Below are 20596 nucleotides of genomic sequence, written 5' to 3'. Positions count from 1 at the left end.
GTTCAACTGTAATATTTATTTTTCTTTTTGAGGGCATCTAAACCTGCCCTCGCGTTATATTCATGGTCGCGTTATATTCGTGCAAATACGGTATGTTGGTCATACGAACTGAGAGGGAACAAACCTTTTCTTAATTTTTAGTCAGCGCACTCCAAGCTTGTTAAGCAAGGCATCGTTAAATTATGTCTCACCAATGCGCTTAATAAGTCTTGTGTTCATTCACTTAAGGTTAGCTTTGATGCTTAAATTGCCAGGTTAAAGTCAACAGGATATCCTAGTACATTACTTACAGCCGTGGCAGAGGATTTATTAAAGAGAATAAGATGGGGTGAACGACCTAAATGCAATACAGAAAAGAAAAGGACGGCCGTTGTTCCCTATATACATAAATTTTCGCACGGTCTAAAAAAGATAGGTAACCGCATTAACATTAATGTTGCTTTTTCAGCACCAAATAAGCTTCTAAGCCTGTGCAGGAAGGTAAACAGATCGGCACACCGGGAAGTTGGTTGTTCGAAAAATAACCAAAAGAGCTTCGTAAATTGTACTGAAGGAGCTTCGTAATTTGTACTGTCCCACTCTCATGTGGTAGAGAGTATATAGGCCAGACTGGCGGGGGGGAAGGTGTCTGAATGATCGTTTAAGAGAGCATTTTTATAACACCCACCGAGTCGTAGCTGGACACTTGGGAATCCATTGTTGCGATTGTGGCTGTGTAGCACATTTTGAAAATTGTTCTGTAATAGGTAGGAGTAGAAACGCATTGACTAGAGAAATAATAGAAGCGGAAATGATGGCACAGCTGAAGGACAAGTGTGTAAGTAGTCCTTCTATAGCGCTGTCGACCAAAGAGCTCCAATTTCTATCTAAATGATAGCGATGAGGGATAGGGACGATTTGTAAAGTGTTTCGTTTAGATATGTTTTCCGTTTCTTCATTTTTCTTCTCTTTTACTGTTCTTTTGCCTTCCCTTTAATATTTTCCTTTGTATTTCGTGCTACTTCTTCTACTTATCACGTTCTGAAAAGTCAACCCAGACATTGAAGAGAAAAATGAAGTAGTCCAATACACAAGAGTTGTAAGTGCAGCGCGTGTGCTTGTCTTCCTGAGTGTCTGGTGTGAGATTGATTTTTTCTGCGCTGTCACCGTCAAGTAAGAAAAAGCAATACGACCTTTGGGGTGTCAGTGCCCGTTTGAGGACCTCTTGAGAAAAGCATTGCAAAGGAAGGGTTTGTCAAGTTTGATTCTCTATAATTAAAAAACATAAACCCTGCAGAAAAGGAAAAAACAAAGGTGAGGAGGCATCATTATATATAAACATTATTCAAGCATTTTAGAAATCTCATGCAAAAAAAATTGCAGTGGCTTAGCTCGGCTATGCCAGGATATACGTAGCGTGAGCTTAGGTTCAGCTGGTTATTCTTAGCTTTCCTGGTTGTCTAGGATTAGCTTGATTATCATGCTTACTGCTGCTTCAATGACACACACACGGTATACGCATTATATGAGTCAGTCAATCGGCGAGCCTTGACGTCATCGATGGCGTCTTGTTGCTACTGCTGAAATGGTCGGGCACGTCGCTCAGCCTCCTGGCGACGCCGCTTTGCTAGACGTTCCTCCCTTTGCTCTGGTGTCTCTGCAGCGCGTTTAGCCTTCTTCTGTTCGTTCTTCCTACGCTCAACCGCTAATTGCTGGGCAACTACTTTGGGATCCGACGAGCTAAGCTTCTGCGCTCTTCTGCGCCGCTGAGCAGCAATTTCGCTCTCCTTCTCCATGCCTATACCTCACTGGCAAACGCCCGCTATATGTATGCCCCGACTGATACCTCTGCGAATGCGCACAAAATGAGAGGCGCTATCTAGCGGATCCAGTGCAGCGTCAGACTTGGCTACTGCGCAACGGAGGCGCACAGCTGGGCACGCGGCGCGTCACTCCTCTGGAATGCGCAGACCGGCGAGGCGCACGCGGCGGCAGCGGCTCCGGCGCACCAGCTGTGCGCCGTGTGACGTCACTGCTTCTCGCACATGCGCAGCACGACTCTCCAGGAGCTACACGAAACTGCTCAACCTCGGCCAGTGTAGCTCACGCTACAAAACATTTTTATTTACTACTAGTTACCAAGATCGAGGGTAGGCTAGTCCAATCTGGTGTGCATAATGGAACGGGTGAGCATTGAAATGTGTTGGTTTTGCAAAAAATGGGTTCCACTTTTTAGGGGTTATCGAGGAGAGGAAATATAGTGGGCCGGAGAAGTGAAGGTTCAGGGAGACCACGGGTTATAGTACAGCCTGTGCATGAAGGAGAGCTGGTCTATTCTTCTTCGTGTGTCGAGAGTTTTTGTAGTTACTCGACCTAGGGGCATTCACACACATAGCATGTTTCTCAGCTGGCACGCCTAAATTTACACAGCTGTGCGTTACGTCGACCTTGTTTCATCCGTGCTTTGTATCTCGCGTTCCGAGCTAATCCTTAAATTATTTACCGGGCCGCCGTTTGAAGCATGGATAAAAGTCAATTTACATAGTGGTGTTTAAAGGGGAGATGCAGCGATTTTTTTACTTTGCGCAAATAGCACTTTGAACAAATGCCTGCCTTTAATGACGTCTGAAACATACGTTGTTGCGAAGTTGCAGAAAAAACTAAGAGAAACGAGCAGCGTTCACCCCCTCAACTTGCAGCCAGAACAAGCGGCCACGCGATCTGGAGCCGATTATATGCTGCCATTGCTGATCATAGCTACTCGCTGGGGTTGGCAAGGCACAGGACACACACCGAGTTCCAGACATGGTTATGTTTCGGCTATTGTCGTTATTGCAACGGCCACTACCCGAATGTCGAGCCAGCACCCGAGCCACTACCCGAATGCCTGCCGAGCCATTGATCATCCCGGGTCCAAATCAAGTGCTCACGCAATGCTTGGGTTCAATCTACGAGCTGCATTCAAGTATCGTCATTGGGGGATACTGCAATTTCCAGCTATATGTCATCAAGTTTTGTGAAGGAGACATTGAAAGAATGCACTCGTTTTTGTCCTTGAAATTACACCGCAACAGAGGAGTTTCTTGGTCAGTGGCATTGCGTGCGAGTATACTTGGGTCCCACTAGTGCCAGTAAGCTTGTGTAAAGTGAAAAAAACATTCCAAACGAATATCGTTGCATGGTTCCTTTAACTACGTTCTGAGAACTTAGCTCATGTCAAGTTGAGACCACGGGTCACCGGGCATCCTTGCTCAGTACGAAGCTTGGCAGTTAAATCATTGAGTGGCCTTCAACGCGACATACAAACCGTGCATGCCTTGGCAACTCGCAGCCATAACTTGTGGTACCAGGGTCAAGCCAACTCTGTGAATCGGTCTTTACTATCAGTCGTATCTCGACTTAACTCTCCACAACTTGCTACATTGTCTCAGGTCTGCACTTGCGGGCACACGCGTCACTTTTCTATAAATATTCCTCAATTTGTTGGGTCGAACGGGCCAAACAGATCAACGAGTGTCAACGCATTAATGTTTACTCATAGTGAACTCGATTATTCTTGGATAATCTCCATTAAATTTGCTCATCATTGCACGAGCCTTTTAGAAAACATGTAAGACACCCGGAAACCGGAAACTGATATGGCAGCAGGAAGCTGCTATGTTGTTTTTTGTTGTTTACCTTAAAAATGGGTGTACAGTGTAGACCACTTACAACGTAACCGCTTATAGTGCAGGACCGGGTATAACACGGCTTTTTTAAACCACCGGTTCGCCTCCCATAGAACTCCATGTAATTACATACCGCTTAAAATGCAGGCGCGCGCAGGGAAATACCGGTTATAGTGCGGTTTCTGGAACAGCCCGCCGACCACGCCGACCGGCGCAGCGAGCACGCTTCCCTGTGCGACACTAGGTAACGGCGCAAGCCGCAAGCGGCACTCACGGGGCAAGGAGGTTGCTCAAAGAAGCGAAGAGGGAGGCTTCAGTTGCCATAGCGACAGAGGGACGCACACATGTGTCATTCACGTGCGTGCGTCTTTCCGTTGAGTTGGAAACAACCGCAATGACAGACCAATCGCAGGTCGAAGAGAAGTGTTCGTGCGCGTTGCATGCCGGTCACGGGCCAGCTTCTTCTATAGGCAAACATGGCGTCGGTTGTGATCGTCGGCGTAGACGGCGTCGTGGAAGCTCATCGTTCCGCGTAAAAGCGCTATCCTTGGCTGTGAATTTTCGTCGTGTGTCACTATGATAACCCAGCCCGTACTAGGAGGGAAGATCCACCTACTCGTGCGGCGATGTCATGGCGGCACTCTCAAGACGGCAGAAACGCCCGTGTCGTCGTGTTTGTTTACTTCGACTACAGTGGTGCTTTCTAAGCATTTGTGTTTTCGAACATCGCCCGGACTTTTTATTTGGATCATTTCATGCCTGTGCTCAAGTTGTAGGTATTACTGGCGAGTGCCGTATAAAGGATGCGAATTTTCCCGCGTTTTCATCATCGGAGAAAAGTGATTAGGGTTAGCAATCCTGAACGCTCGCAATGTCCGTCCGCAACCCGCGACGCCGTAAAAGGCTGCGCCAGGCGAAAGTCGCTCATTTCTTTCCAAATGTGTGACACACTCGAGAGAGAAGTGTACTAGTGTGGTGAAATAAAGACTTTCCTTAAACTAAGCTTTATTTTTCATCTAACATAAAATAAATTATTTTACAAAGGTAAGTTGTCTCATGGCATGTATTTTGGCCTGAAAAATTGATGTTTTGGTTATAACGCGGTACCGCTTATAGTGCGCATTTTCGCGACTCCCGTGACATGCGTTGTATGCGGTCTACACTGTATACACCAGACACAATATTTCTGACTACCTGGGCTACTGTGCATAGCCATAGCCACAGGGTGTCTTTTAAGCGGGAAAACCAGGAATTCTCAGGGATTTTTAATAGTCTGGAAAATCTCGGGGAAAACTCAGGGAATTTGTGCTTCTATCAGGGAATTTTTTTTTATTTATTTATTTATTAATTTTTATTTTTAGAAGTGTTACAGATAGACTCTCACAGTCCAAAATTCTTCAGATATCAATGAAATGGGCCAAACGTACAGTCAAGCCCGGTTATATCGCACCCGTGTATTTCGAAATATTGTTTAAGTATATGAAACAATCCAAACATCCCCTAGAAAATCACATTGTTTTTTTGTATCGAACGTCCATAACTCCCATGGCGGGGATACGTGGGGATACGCAGAGAAAAAGCAATTGTATAAAAAAAACATAAAAAACAGTAAAAACCAAAAAGGTGGAAGATGGCAAACGAAAGGGGAAGGGCACCCGCACGCTTAGGGAGGGCAGAGAGTGCCCGCTGTTGAAACGGTCGCGTGCGGTCTTTTCCCCGAACACTGCTGCAACCCCAAATAAAATGAGCAAAAAAAAAAAAAAAGGATTTTGTTAAGTGGTGTGTGTTGACAACAAAAATTGAGCAATCGCGCTTTGAACGCCTTATCTTTGTTCACCTTTTTCTTTCCTCGTTATCGCTTCCGTTTTTCTTTTAGAGAGCTCTTGGGTGCCTGTTTCCGGCTTGAGCGGCTTTGCCGTCGGCCTAACCTTGAAGTCACATGACCCCCCCCCCGAGGTCACATGACTCCCCCTCCTCCCCGAGGTCACATGACCTCACGGGGGAGTTGAGGAGGGAGGGAGGGAGGGAGAGAGAGAGAGAGAGAGAGAGAGAGAAAGAAAGAAAGAAAGAAAGAAAGAAAGAAAGAAAGAAAGAAAGGGAGGGGGCGGGTCACGTAAACTTCAGTTTACTTTTTTTATATTTTATTTGCTATGAATTTTACTAACCACTCCGTTCCGTTTTCTTTTTGAATCTAATAAAAGTTACTCGTTACCATTAAAACTGTATTATGTCGTTTATTTTATTTTATAACATTCTCTTTAGAGAGTGACAGCATCTGGCGACTTGGTGTCAGCCCATCTTGAGCTAAAACGAAGTTCTGTGTCACTCAGGGAATTTCACAAAAGTACTCAGGGAAAACCTGGAAAACTCGGGGAATTTGAAAATGTCAACTTGGTAGACACCCTGTAGCCATCACCAACCCAATGGCCATTGCCCAACAGTCATAACAAAAGTATTGCAGTAAGCCAACAGCCATAGCCACAGCCATAACCATTACCCAACAGCCATAGCCATAGCCATCCCAACACCGAGACCCCTCATTGCAGGTGATAGCAGATGCCGTGGCCGCCGACCGCGAGACATACACAGAAGCTTTCCTGGGACGCCCCAACCGAGAATACTGCACCTGGATCCTCAACGAGGACCACTGGGGTGGGGCCATCGAGCTGGCCGTGCTCAGCCGCCACTACGACCTCGAGATGGTCGCCGTGGACGCGCAGAGCGCCCGCCTTCACCGCTTTGGCGAAGACCGAGGCTATGACCAGCGCATCTTGCTCCTCTACGACGGCATCCACTACGACCCTTTGGTCCTCGAGCCCCTGGAGCCCGGAAGGCCGCCGCAGACGCTCTTCTCGGCTCACGACGACACGGTCTTGGCCCTGGCTCTTGAGCTGGCCAGGGAAGCCAAGGCCAGCCGTCAGTACACAGATGTGCGCAACTTCACACTGCGATGCCTCGCATGCGACATGGGGCTCGTCGGGCAGGACCAGGCGAGGAAGCACGCTGCCGAGACGGGCCACCTGGGCTTCGGCGAAGTCTGAGTGCATCACTCGCGCTGTTTCCACCTCATCGTTGGCTCATGGCACCTTGCCGGACAATCTCGTAAGGGCTTCTGTCCTGGCTTCTCGCTGTCTGCTTTCCCGATCCTCTTTCTTTTCGGTCGTGTAGCGTGGGAAGTGGACATGACTGTTGGCAGACGACTTCGGAAGGTGATTTTGGCGGATGATTTCTCAGCCATCTGGGAAGTGAGCCAGCGACCCTGTGCGCATAGCCCGAATCTCTCGTCATTTGCGGTTTAGGACGAAATACCCACGGACTACACTGGCGTAAGGACAGCGTTTTGGCTACAGAGGATGGATTACTCACTTCTGTGCGGAGCGGCTGCTAGTGTTCCTTAGTATTTGCAGATTTTTTTCTGAGCTAGCGGCAACATAATTTTTTTGTTGTGTATAAAGATCTATAGTCAGTGAGAGGTTAAGAGTTCAGGGGGACTCCTCCCATCACTTTTCACTTGAGCAGACCAAACGCTGGAGAGGAATTTGCCTCTTTTCCAGCATTCGTTCTGCTAAAGTATGTGGAAAGTGGCGGCAGGAGTTCCCTTTAATTCTTAACCTGTGACCGAATATAATTAGTTTAAAAAATATACAAGACTGCTCGTATTGCTTTGTGTCCAAAGGCCCTTTGTATGAGGCATCAAAAACACTCTAACAATATATTTGGTAAAATAAAATAATGTTGAAACATGTTGTGGGGCGGAATCAACAGTTGCAGAAAGCACCCGAAATAGCAAAGTGAATTATACTAATAATAAGAAACTATGCATACAGAATGATATTGCATATTGTCTTTCTTTCTAAATGTGTCTAAATTAATTAATGAAAGAACTTTATTGAAATGAGCATTGCATGATGGCCTAATAGACTACTTCCATAAATCTCTGCATGCAACACTGGGCGCGTTGCACTCTGGGAATTAGTTGGCGAGGAAGAAGAGTGGCATGGCTTTGTTTTCGATCAGTGCGTCGACAAGAAATCATACACAGAGCGTGAACTATTAACAGCCGTTATCTGATGTTTCCTGGTCCCGAGCGCTTCGTTTTTGGTCTCTAAACTAACCTAAGTGGTCAGGCCTCGAAGCTTTAGCACAAGCCCGAACCATAAGTAATGTTTGTCTTGACACATGCCTGTTGTAATTTTGTACTTCAGCCTTTCTGTTCGTGTTTTAAGGTATGTGGGCAATCCAGTGCTGGGAATCTCGATGCTGCAAAGCTGCTTGTGTATGAGTCAACACGCTGTAACAACCATTAAGTATGCATACACCAAGCTTCACACCTTTACATTAGTGTTGCTGGTCAGGAAGTTTTTACTTGTTTTGTGCATTCATTGACGAAATATACCTTTTTACAATTACTGCTTTTCTTAATATGCACGAGGTAAAATTCAGACGCCATTGAAACACTAAAATTGAACACACATCTTATCTCTTATCAGTACTGACTGGAGCACTGCACGAAGTCCCCCACCCGCTTGCATTCTACAAATTCATTATCACGTATGCCCATGAAGTTATCCCGCTCATATAAGGCACATTCACACATACAAACCGTTTTTAAGAAAGCAGCAGTCAAACACATGCGTGAAGAATTCGCACCATTCGTTGGATAAAATGTATATCGGCGTGAACCCCTGTGCAGTAGTGAGATAGAATTAAGTATGTTTCCTTAAAGGGATACTTCAACGAAATTTGAAATATACTTGTCGTGTTCACAAATAGGCTGAAAATGATCAACAATATCCGTAAATGACAATCGCACGTTTGTATTTTGAGCCTAACGGCTGTATTTTTCGTTAGAAACGGCCCACTCTGGCAAACGCTCGGAGAGCAGCCAGCGGAGAGCACGTCACATCCACCGCAATCGTGACGTAGTTTGTCTCGGGACCTTGTGTCCGGACACAGCGGACACTGCGAGCTATCCCAGCCAATCCCGCTCTGTAGACAAAGCCTGCGATACGCTTTATGCGCGTCGCTGTGCCCCCTCTCCAAGGTCACGTGACATTTACACGGCCTTGGATAGGCCCTGTTGGCTCATAGCATCTGCTGAAAGCAGCCGAAGCACACCAGCTATCGGCCACCGCAAATAACCCCAAATCTGCCCTTGTACGAATTTTGAGTGACGGGTTAATCTATAATCTGGTAGAGGGACAATAGTAACTTCTGGGACACACAAAAGAGTGTCTTGGCAAGAGGGGAGTTCCTCTTTCAGCTCTTCTCTTGTCGTGGCCAGAGGCGAGACAGTTATCGTCACTATCTGTCAAGGTTCCTAGACGGGCATTGCAAACGAGGCGTTAGCGACATCCACCAGGTGCTCTTTGCTAATCGTTTAATTCGTTTTAAAATTCCTTTTCGTGTCTTTTTCGACAAGAGATTGGTGTGTCTGATGTGATAATGCTCCCTTGAACACAAATAGACCAAGAAATAAGCGTTAAAATTTTGTTGTAGTGTCCCTTTAAAAGCTTATGCGCTAACTTGGGACTTCTGTGAAGGTGGAGCTTGTTTTTCGCACAATGAAGTAACAAGAAGTTGACATTTGGCAAACAAAATATGTGTAGGGCTCGAAGTGCCCAAAATTCAGTTATTGTTCACCGGTACTAGTCAGTATTGAAATTGAGCTTAAAGATACAATCGCACGGTGCAGTGACTTAGCTACCAGGTCTTACTGCATTTGCGTACACATGCACAATATCTGGCATGTCGGGAACGAAGAAAAGTGCCCCGGTCTTCCTTCTTCATCTCTTTCGAATGACAGTATTGTAAATTCTTGGGAAGTCGGAATCGAAAATGCAAGAAGTGCATTTGGTCACGGTGTGATAGTACGAACTGAGGCTACACAATCGAAACCGAAACTGAGTGGCCAACTAGTTCCCAAAGTGCACTGCGTGACATTTCGCCGCGATGGGGCGCTTCAAATTTTGGAAGTAGATTTGTGGGGAGGGGATTATTGATGATTTCTCACAAGTCCAAAATGATTTTTCAAGGAAATTGACAAGGAAGAGCTAGCAGGAATGTTCAGATACATTTCGATAAAAACAACACAAAAGATAGGAATGGATATGTGATGCCTTTTTTCATTGAAATCACACTTCTTTTGAATCTACCGCATGATATTGCACCAGACTGCATATCCACTATCACCTCTGAGGGCAGGCGACTTGATTGTTGTCTACTACGTATTTCCCGGAATTATGCCCGAGCCAGCATTGCTTTGCAATATCTAACCATTTTTTTTTTTATGGAGTAGTGGTTTTCAATCACTGATGTTTCTGAACCCCTTGAGGATCGGCGGAGATGACGGAGGACCCCGTTTGTGGTGAATGGAAGGGTAAGGTATAGATTAATCATGATAATGGTTTAATAAATGAATATAACTAAGGGCTAGTGCTAATTAGACTTCTCTCATTGACAAACACATGAGAAAACGAACCCCGAAATCAAAACATCAATTTAAAAAAAGACAAATTTTACTGCCCGATTTATATGATGAGAGAGGGCTTCGTAGACGCTTAGGTTGCCTTCGCGGGCCCTAAAGGGTCCGGGGACCCTCATTTGAGTACCGCTGCAAGACGAATTGCCGATGAGACTAATACCACAACATGGTATTCCAATTAAAACTACAAAACTGCCTCGGGTGTTCTTTCTACAACCGAAAATCTTTCATACATTTATCAATAATGAAAAAAAAGTTCTTGCTCCAATTTTTCCATCTATGCCGACAATCGGATGCGTTAGTGCGGCCTTTTGCTGCTCAGCAACAGGCTATTAGACACCATCGATGAGCGTCAACGGATTGTTTTTTTTTTTGCTTCCTTGAAGAGCTGATTCGCTTGGCGCGCTAGCGTAAGTATTCCAGCCTCTGTACATGAACTTCTATTGATTGGTAGCTTGCAAGTGATTTCAAGTTATGTAACCTGTTTTGTCATGGCAAGAAATCCAACTGAGCGGCCACTGGCACATTTCAGCTTCAACTTGGATAGTCCTGACCTTTCTTTGGCCTCCCCTCCCCGCAAGACCATGAATGTGCACCCTACATGGGCAACATCTCGTAGGAAGCGATTCCGTAGTGCTGGGGCACGGTTTAACAGCAGTGCTGTGTAGACATTCAGCTGGGACTCGTTCAATTTGAGGACAAGTCCCAGCCAAAGTGATGCTGACCAGCTGCATGGCCGGTGGCATGTTGCGATTGCCGCGAATGCTCTACCACCAGCGCGAACTTTCTGCCTTTGGAAATAAGCAGCGCATTTCTGCTGCATTGTAAAGGGCTGTTCAAACGGGACACACAACAAAAATTGTGCTCTTTTGGAAAGCTTGAAAGTTCCGGCGCTCGTACGTTTTCAGTGAGGACATCAACCACACGTAAAGCACGACTTTCTTCCTCGCTGTCGTCGTTTCCCTTGTCTTCGGGAGATTAGGGACCGCCAGCTGAGCGTGTGAGTGGCTGTCTGCACTCGTGTGATGAGCGCACACCAAGCCCCTGCCAAGGATGCAAGCGGAAAGTAGCTTTCCTTCCGGTAATAAGAAAAAAAAACATATTACAACGAAAAGGAACCGAAGGGAAGCCTCCGCTTCCGGTGCTGTGTCCCGTTTGGACAGCCCTTTCAGGGGCGGAATTAGAGGGGGGGTGGGGGGGGGGGTTGGATGTCCTGACCCCCCTCTTGATTTCTGCACGGGTAAAATTTAGGGCGTAAAATGAAGGAGGGGGGTTTCTAAACATATAGTCTCCTGACCAACACCTGACCCCACTCAGGAAATTCTTGCATCCGCCCCTGAGCCCTTTAGTCCGTCACCGAACGTTGTTGTCGTAGAAAGCCCAGCGCTACAACCTTGGTATCTATCAAGTTTGACCATGGATGAGTAGCCATGCATCTTCCATCCCCGTTTCCACTTTATTTCATAATGTAGTTGATACACGCGGTTATGGGGGTGTGAGGGACGGTGTTGCTAATTGACGGTTTGTTCATTTTGAGTTAGCTCGCTCATCGTGCATCCATTGTACATAAGTGCTGTCGGAGCTGTCTCGGGCTGTGCTTTGCGTGTAGCAGACCGCCAGCTAAATCGAGAATTCGCCGTCTGCAGTCTCCACGCGGGTTCCCCCGAGAGTCTGGGTTGTGACAGACTTGTAGGACATCTTTAAATAAAACAGCATTGATTCCATGCTTTTTTTGTACGCTTTCCTGTTTCATAAACGCTGGGTATTTTAAAACCGCACGCCATGGAAGGGGAAATAGGGAGAAAGCGCGATGACGAAGCAGCCAGGCGCTCGCCATCATTGCTGGAGGTCCGGGGAGGGGGGGGGGGGGGGGGGGGGGGGGGGGACAAGCATGTGGGCGCATCTGGCTGATGAGCAAACACGATGTGCGCAAGGAGCAGACGAACTTGCACGCCGTATGGTCTTCTCTTTGATGCACCAACAACAAAAGAATTAAAAGAATACTTAAAAATACAAAAAGACTTAAGGGGGGACGCGGGTCCTAAAAATGCAAAAAATCGCGAAAAAGTTCATTTTTCAGAAATCCTGTATTTGGGTGCCTTACATATCCAAGCACCTCTCTTCAAAATATTATAGCGTAATTCAAACTCAAAGTATAAAAAAAACGATAATTAGGTCGCGCGGAACGCGCTAAAAATCTTCCCGAAAGAGGAAACTGATGTCAAAACGCGCGCCCTCCGCGCGCCGCCGGTGCGCGCCCGTTCGCGGCCATTTTGGTCTCGTTCGAAAGCTTGCTTCTTTATCTACATTTTTGGCGCCATTAAAAATGGCGTCCGCCCGGGGAAAGCACAGAATACCGCGTTTCCCCAGAGAAAGAAACCGAGCTACCGATTGGCTAAGAAGCACGGGCCGCAGCGAGCGCTGTCGCTATTGGCCGATGCGCATGCCCCCTCTCCTGAAATATGTCATTCTCCTCCCTCCTCTCCTTCCTCGCGGCGCGGAAGCAGTCGAGAGCAGCCGATATCGTTGTTTGTCGTCTGCTAGCGGTTGCGTTTTGAAACTTGAAGCACGTTATTTTTCGGCGTTCGCCTGCTTTGTTTAGCTCGACGTCTTTAGGAGACATCGGTAGTGATCGCGATGCCTAGCGTGAAGCTTTCAACGCAGCGTGCGTACGGCAAGCGGAAGCGTCGGGCGTAGAACAAGGACTTCGCTCGCATCGCCAGTTGTGCGTTGCTTGCGGCGGACATGCGGCAAGGTGTCAGCAGCTGCATCGTCTTCCGAGGTGTCCGCCCCTGATGTGAGCAACGAAGAAGACGACGGCTTTGACCCTGGTGCGTCACGACTCGACTCGCATTTCTACACGGCAAGCGAAACTGCTCAACGTGCGGCGCGGGCTGACGAGATGGAGCAGGATTTGACCGCGAAGAAGTCTGCCACACAACGGAAGTTTGACCTCCTCAATGTCGCTGTCGAGGATAAAGAGACAGATTTCTGCACGCAATTCGTGATCGTGGATTTGAACGGGCTGAACGTGTTCTTCGCGACCGCCAAATGTGAGCAGTGCGGAATGGCCGCGCCAGTTCACAAGCCGGTGCTTTGAAAACGTCCCCACGTCCCCTAAAAAAGCCCTTCTGAGGGCTAACCAATTGTTGCATATGGGTCTGCTTTCCCTACCCGTGTCTCTCCCTTAGTATGAAGTTCAAACCAAAGGCATTCCACCCATCTAAAGCTTCAATGTTGTTAGTTATGCATACCCAAATTTCAAAGTCGATTTTCTCAGCTTCGATTTTTTCAGCCTCTTCTCCGGCCAGGAAGGCTTTTTCATTCACTTGCGCTCAACCGATTTTCATAAACTTGGTACCATATTCTTTGGAATGAACTAGACTGCAAGCTAAAGCTATTTTTATTATGATATTTTGTGGTATATAAAACTGGCATTTCATTATTAGACATTGTTATAGCCCCTATTCTATGTCTTCTATTCACTTTAATTTTTTTACATGTTTATATGGTGCTAAAGAAATAAAAATAGCTTTAGCTTGTATGGCATTTCTTTAGGAAGCAATTGATACCTTTTTTTCATTAAAATTTTAATAAGAAGGTTTTTTAAAACTTTTCCTGAAATTAGCTAATTAATATTTTATTTTGTTGATAACTTTTGACAAAGAAGAGATATCTGAAATCTGATTGCAGTTATGAAATCAGCACAATAAACTACATGCCTGCACAAAAAATCATTGAGATAGACCAATAAACAAAAAATAGTTTTTAAGAACCCACTTCCTCCCTTAATGTAAGATAAGCACAAGATTGTCGACGGACTAACTGGTGTCAAGGTGAGGGAAATCCGAGAAAGTGGAAGGATTAGAATGCAGTTTATATATACCCAGACCGGAAGTTTGCCAGGGGTACCCAATAGACGGTGTCACTGGGTTTGTTGCCAAACAAAAAAGGGGCGAATACTACACAAGTTACCCTGTTTGGCTTTCACCCCAACCAGCACCTGTGACTTCCACGAAAAAAAAAAAAATCGCTAACAAGAAAAAAGATGCCTATGAATGCGTTAAAAAGCTAGGCATTATTAAAGGACCCACGAAATGAATTCTGGGCTCGGATAAATAATTTAAGATTAAAATCTTACTAGTCGCATACCGTTTAGAGGGCCAAAATATAGAGGGTAGAAAGTCAAAGCCTTTATTTCTGTACGGAAATTCGAGAAATATAGCGGACTATTTCGTACCTCCTTTCCTTCGAAAGCTTTCCACCTTTTTATACAGTAAAAAGGCGAAAAGCCCCCCCCCCCCCTCCCAAATCCTGGCTGCACCACTGGCTGTACCCTTTTGTTATCACACTCCCCAGATCTGTCTCTCGTTTCTGCCTGATATGAATCACAAGTTCAGTGCAGGATCCAAGTCAAAACTAATCATACTCTCTGGATCCCACAGGGTTTCCACCCAAAAGCGCTATAGAATTTGCGAAAAGAGAGTAACTGTACGCACCTTTCCGAAAACAATTGTCTAGATCATTCTGATAAACCCTGGTAGCGTAGAATGTCGGGCGGTCGTCGTGCGTGCATTATAATTTGCTATGCTTGGTTACGAGCAGCTTTAAGTGGTTTCGAATGTGCTGCAGACGCGACACTGTCTTGCGTTCTTCGGATTAAAAAATAGGGTTCGAGCAAGCTTAAATTTATTCAGGAGTGGATTCATGGGTGCGTGTAGAACCTTGAATTCGTAGTGCTTTTGGGTTGGAAGGAACCCCTTGTGGTCACTGAAGCACTCGCTACGGGAGGAAGCTCATCGCGCCCTTTACGCTATATATTGACCGGTGTCTCAAGTTGTGACGTCATACGCCCACTGTGCTATTCCTTGCTGCGATATGGTCCACTTACACTCCGTGTCAATAGTTGCGTGCAGTACAGGCGAAGGCAACGCCAGGAGAGGGGAGAAAGGGCAAGCACTAGGAAGGCTGGGGACGTGGAGAGAAACCGTTCCTATTGCTCTCCTTTCTCCCCCGCCCTCCGTTGCCCTCCTCTCCCGTCCCGCCTTCCTAGTGTTCGCCCTTTCTCTCCTTCAAAAGTTGAAACAACGCAAAAAATTTTCAAAGGACGAGTAAAAGTGCACAAACAAAGCACCAAAGCACTGACTTATCAACTGAAAGGCTAAATTTCAAGCGAACTAGAAAATAAACACCGGAAGCAGAGAGGGAAGAACCAAACAAGACAAAATACAACCCGATAACAAGACTACTGCTAGGTCATATCTCTTTCACACGTGCTTGCCACTGTTCTTGATAAAAAGGACCTCGTCAGCCCCCAAGTGGACCGACGGTGCGCTAACACATTCCCTTTACCCTTTTAATAAAATAAAAAGGCCTCTTCAATCTCTCTGGCGGTCTTATTTTTTTTACACGCCAGGATCGCCAAGTCATTGAACAAAGGCACGCAGCCGCACATACTGCAATGTACCGCTAAGTAGCCAGCGGGGGAGGAACGAAGAGCAAGGAAATGCTTCCTTGCTCTCACGTTCACGCATCTTTCTGTTTGTCCAGTGTATACCATACCACATGTGAATGGGATCTGGTACACAACCCCTATTGCGCATGGGACAAAAGGAGTGCGGTGGTTAACATCACAATGGAGATCACTGGTCCTCCCTCGGTTAACAGCAGAGCACAGTTGTGACAACTTCTGGGGTGTTGAAAAAAAACCACTGGCACGCTATACTTCTAAGCCAATCGGTTGACCTGAAGGGAGAGGGCGTAGACATAAGGCACCACCACCGGTCTGGTTGCCGGCCTTTGTCTAACCTTAGAATTGAATCAACCCTTAAACATCTTTATCAGGAACTCTGCTACACCCAGAATCAATGTCATGTGGTATCCCGCCGATGTCAGCCAAGTCAGCTGTAACGATAGACTGTCCTCACACCTATGGTGGCATGACTTCTACAGAGAAGCCCGCATGCACGTCGTAGTAACCGCCCGCTTCACAAGCTTAGAGTGCGCTCAAGAAAAGAGATATGAGGTGGTAGAAGTCTTGTTATCGGGTTGTATTTTTTGTGTCTTATTTTGTTCTTTCCTCTCTGCTTCCAGGGTTTATTTTCTGGTTCGCTTGAAAATTAGACTTTTAGTTGATAGTCAGCGCTTTGTCTGTGCACTTCTTTTACTCGTCCTTTGTAATTTTTTTGCGCTGTTTCCACTTTTGAAGATGAACAATCCACTCGCCCTACTTGCCGCCTTGTTAAACTTTCTCTCTTCGCCTGGCGTTGCCTTCGCATGCACTGCACACAACTATTCTCCGTCTCACTGAAACCGTGCAGTACAGCCAAAACTACAGGGGAGAGAGCCTATCCCAACCTGTTCAAGAAGAGGTCAAGAGGAACCGGAAAGGGAGGCTAGGATTCCCAGCCTTTCTCTCCTGTTCTTTCTTTCTCTCCTCTTGGACAGGTTGGGATAAGCTCTCTCCCCTGTAGCTTTGGCTGTACTGCACGGTTTCAGTGAGACGGAATATAGTGATATGGGAGTATGGGGTCACTAAATTAGGGCACACGAAACTCAAGTCATGGAGTATCCGTCACGAAGAAGAGGAAGCGAGAGAACAACACAAAAAGTACAAATAGCCGCTTTTATTCTACGCTTGGGCGTTAGCATCGTGGCCAAAACAAAATGTATCGCGCGCAGTAAACACAAAAATAAAAAAAAATAAATGTCGTTGGCGTTGCTAAAGTTGTCGAAGTGTGGAAGTCGTCGATATCGTCGTGCTGTAATCTGAGTGCGAGTTGAGAAGGGCGGCACTAAAATAGTTATTAAGGTGCTACCAATAACTTCCATGGAGCGAACCGACGTTATCAGCCTTTGAAGCCGCGCCAAACGTTGTCCGATGGCGCGAAGCGTGTAGTCTGTAGACCCATTGGCTAGCGCGCGTCATAGTTTCAAGGAACGCCACCCCACAGAAAGCCCTCTCGATGGCGCTGCGGCCCCCGCGCCGGTAAAAGGAACAGGGTGGCGCGCGCTCGCCGGAAACCTCGAGGGGGGGGGGGGGGGTGCAGCGTGTGTCTCTCGGCGCCGATGAACATGGCGCCGCCTCAATATTTGCACCGCAAAACTCGGAAGGACCCCTCAGCGGTGTTGAAGTCGACATTTCATGCTTTTTCATATTCACAACTCATAAGAAGTGCTTAAATGTCCCCGGAATTTTTTGTTTATCATCTCGTTAGCGGTGACAACCGCATGGAACAACGGTTCGAGGAAAGCAGCGAAAAATTTGAGAAACTAGAGTACGTCGTGGGGCTCAGTTTTCCAGTACTAAGTTTGGATTCCGTTCATTTTCGATGCAATAATAAAGCCACGTATCGAAGGCGCCGATGGCCTTCCACAGTTGGCTAACTCCTGGTTGTCACCGGCAATACTTGCGTCTTTTCCAAGCTTCACACCAGTGTGTCGAAATGCGTCCCCTCGTTATTTCTTCTTTTTTACAGCGAAGCTGTATATGACTCATTTGTTGAGTTTTTTCGTACGTCCGTCGACAGAACAGTAGTTGGCATAATAGTCGACACAATACCCATGGCCAGCTTTCTGAGACACGCTCTTTTAGTTCCCGATTCTCACGACACGTGGCGTATCAACCTTGAGCTAGATAGAGTGCCTTCACAGACACGCCCGCTTTTGCTTGAGTGGTGACATCTCAGCCATTTTTCCGCCCAATCGTTTTTTCATGCATTTTGAAGCGCGCGCAATCTGGTGTCACTCAGCTCGAGCGCGTAGCTTTGGCGAATGCATAGGCGCCATTTTTCCGCCCAATCGTTTTTTTATGCATTTTGAAGCGCGCGCAATCTGGTGTCACTCAGCTCGAGCGCGTAGCTTTGGCGAATGCATAGGCGCCATTTTTCCGCCCAATCGTTGTTTTATGCATTTTGAAGCGCGCGCAATCTGGTGTCACTCACTCGAGCGCGTAGCTTTGGCGAATGCATAGGCGCCATTTTTCCGCCCAATCGTTTTTTTATGCATTTTGAAGCGCGCGCAATCTGGTGTCACTCAGCTCGAGCGCGTAGCTTTGGCGAATGCATAGGCGCCATTTTTCCGCCCAATCGTTTTTTTATGCATTTTGAAGCGCGCGCAATCTGGTGTCACTCAGCTCGAGCGCGTAGCTTTGGCGAATGCATAGGCGCCATTTTTCCGCCCAATCGTTTTTTCATGCATTTTGAAGCGCGCGCAATCTGGTGTCACTCAGCTCGAGCGCGTAGCTTTGGCGAATGCATAGGCGCCATTTTTCCGCCCAATCGTTTTTTCATGCATTTTGAAGCGCGCGCAATCTGGTGTCACTCAGCTCGAGCGCGTAGCTTTGGCGAATGCATAGGCGCCATTTTTCCGCCCAATCGTTTTTTTATGCATTTTGAAGCGCGCGCAATCTGGTGTCACTCAGCTCGAGCGCGTAGCTTTGGCGAATGCATAGGCGCCATTTTTCCGCCCAATCGTTTTTTTATGCATTTTGAAGCGCGCGCAATCTGGTGTCACTCAGCTCGAGCGCGTAGCTTTGGCGAATGCATAGGCGCCATTTTTCCGCCCAATCGTTTTTTCATGCATTTTGAAGCGCGCGCAATCTGGTGTCACTCAGCTCGAGCGCGTAGCTTTGGCGAATGCATAGGCGCCATTTTTCCGCCCAATCGTTTTTTTATGCATTTTGAAGCGCGCGCAATCTGGTGTCACTCAGCTCGAGCGCGTAGCTTTGGCGAATGCATAGGCGCCATTTTTCCGCCCAATCGTTGTTTTATGCATTTTGAAGCGCGCGCAATCTGGTGTCACTCACTCGAGCGCGTAGCTTTGGCGAATGCATAGGCGCCATTTTTCCGCCCAATCGTTTTTTTATGCATTTTGAAGCGCGCGCAATCTGGTGTCACTCAGCTCGAGCGCGTAGCTTTGGCGAATGCATAGGCGCCATTTTTCCGCCCAATCGTTTTTTTATGCATTTTGAAGCGCGCGCAATCTGGTGTCACTCAGCTCGAGCGCGTAGCTTTGGCGAATGCATAGGCGCCATTTTTCCGCCCAATCGTTTTTTTATGCATTTTGAAGCACGCGCAATCTGGTGTCACTCAGCTCGAGCGCGTAGCTTTGGCGAATGCATAGGCGCCATTTTTCCGCCCAATCGTTTTTTTATGCATTTTGAAGCGCGCGCAATCTGGTGTCACTCAGCTCGAGCGCGTAGCTTTGGCGAATGCATAGGCGCCATTTTTCCGCCCAATCGTTTTTTTATGCATTTTGAAGCGCGCGCAATCTGGTGTCACTCAGCTCGAGCGCGTAGCTTTGGCGAATGCATAGGCGCCATTTTTCCGCCCAATCGTTTTTTCATGCATTTTGAAGCGCGCGCAATCTGGTGTCACTCAGCTCGAGCGCGTAGCTTTGGCGAATGCATAGGCGCCATTTTTCCGCCCAATCGTTTTTTTATGCATTTTGAAGCGCGCGCAATCTGGTGTCACTCAGCTCGAGCGCGTAGCTTTGGCGAATGCATAGGCGCCATTTTTCCGCCCAATCGTTGTTTTATGCATTTTGAAGCGCGCGCAATCTGGTGTCACTCACTCGAGCGCGTAGCTTTGGCGAATGCATAGGCGCCATTTTTCCGCCCAATCGTTTTTTTATGCATTTTGAAGCGCGCGCAATCTGGTGTCACTCAGCTCGAGCGCGTAGCTTTGGCGAATGCATAGGCGCCATTTTTCCGCCCAATCGTTTTTTTATGCATTTTGAAGCGCGCGCAATCTGGTGTCACTCAGCTCGAGCGCGTAGCTTTGGCGAATGCATAGGCGCCATTTTTCCGCCCAATCGTTTTTTCATGCATTTTGAAGCGCGCGCAATCTGGTGTCACTCAGCTCGAGCGCGTAGCTTTGGCGAATGCATAGGCGCCATTTTTCCGCCCAATCGTTTTTTTATGCATTTTGAAGCGCGCGCAATCTGGTGTCACTCAGCTCGAGCGCGTAGCTTTGGCGAATGCATAGGCGCCATTTTTCCGCCCAATCGTTTTTTTATGCATTTTGAAGCGCGCGCAATCTGGTGTCACTCAGCTCGAGCGCGTAGCTTTGGCGAATGCATAGGCGCCATTTTTCCGCCCAATCGTTTTTTCATGCATTTTGAAGCGCGCGCAATCTGGTGTCACTCAGCTCGAGCGCGTAGCTTTGGCGAATGCATAGGCGCCATTTTTCCGCCCAATCGTTTTTTTATGCATTTTGAAGCGCGCGCAATCTGGTGTCACTCAGCTCGAGCGCGTAGCTTTGGCGAATGCATAGGCGCCATTTTTCCGCCCAATCGTTTTTTTATGCATTTTGAAGCGCGCGCAATCTGGTGTCACTCAGCTCGAGCGCGTAGCTTTGGCGAATGCATAGGCGCCATTTTTCCGCCCAATCGTTTTTTTATGCATTTTGAAGCGCGCGCAATCTGGTGTCACTCAGCTCGAGCGCGAAGCTTTGGCGAATGCATA

The 20596-nt window shown here is 47.2% G+C and overlaps 1 protein-coding gene across 1 annotated transcript in view; it reads left to right on the top strand.

Moving 5' to 3' along the window:
* The window catches only part of LOC115314892 (ubiquitin thioesterase OTU1), a 43477-nt gene extending 36001 nt beyond the window's left edge, over positions 1-7476 (top strand). The window contains exon 4 of the mRNA XM_029974000.4: positions 6194-7476. Within this exon, the coding sequence (XP_029829860.1) occupies positions 6194-6688 (495 nt within the window). The 3' untranslated portion in view covers positions 6689-7476. The remainder of the gene's footprint in view (positions 1-6193) is intronic.
* Positions 7477-20596: the final 13120 nt, after the last annotated feature.

Source organism: Ixodes scapularis, unplaced genomic scaffold (assembly GCF_016920785.2).
Source record: "Ixodes scapularis isolate PalLabHiFi unplaced genomic scaffold, ASM1692078v2 ptg003032l_1__unscaffolded, whole genome shotgun sequence".
NCBI lineage: Eukaryota > Metazoa > Arthropoda > Arachnida > Ixodida > Ixodidae > Ixodes > Ixodes scapularis.
The sequence above is the reverse complement of the archived record's forward strand: the minus strand, read 5'-3'. Positions and strand labels throughout refer to the sequence as shown.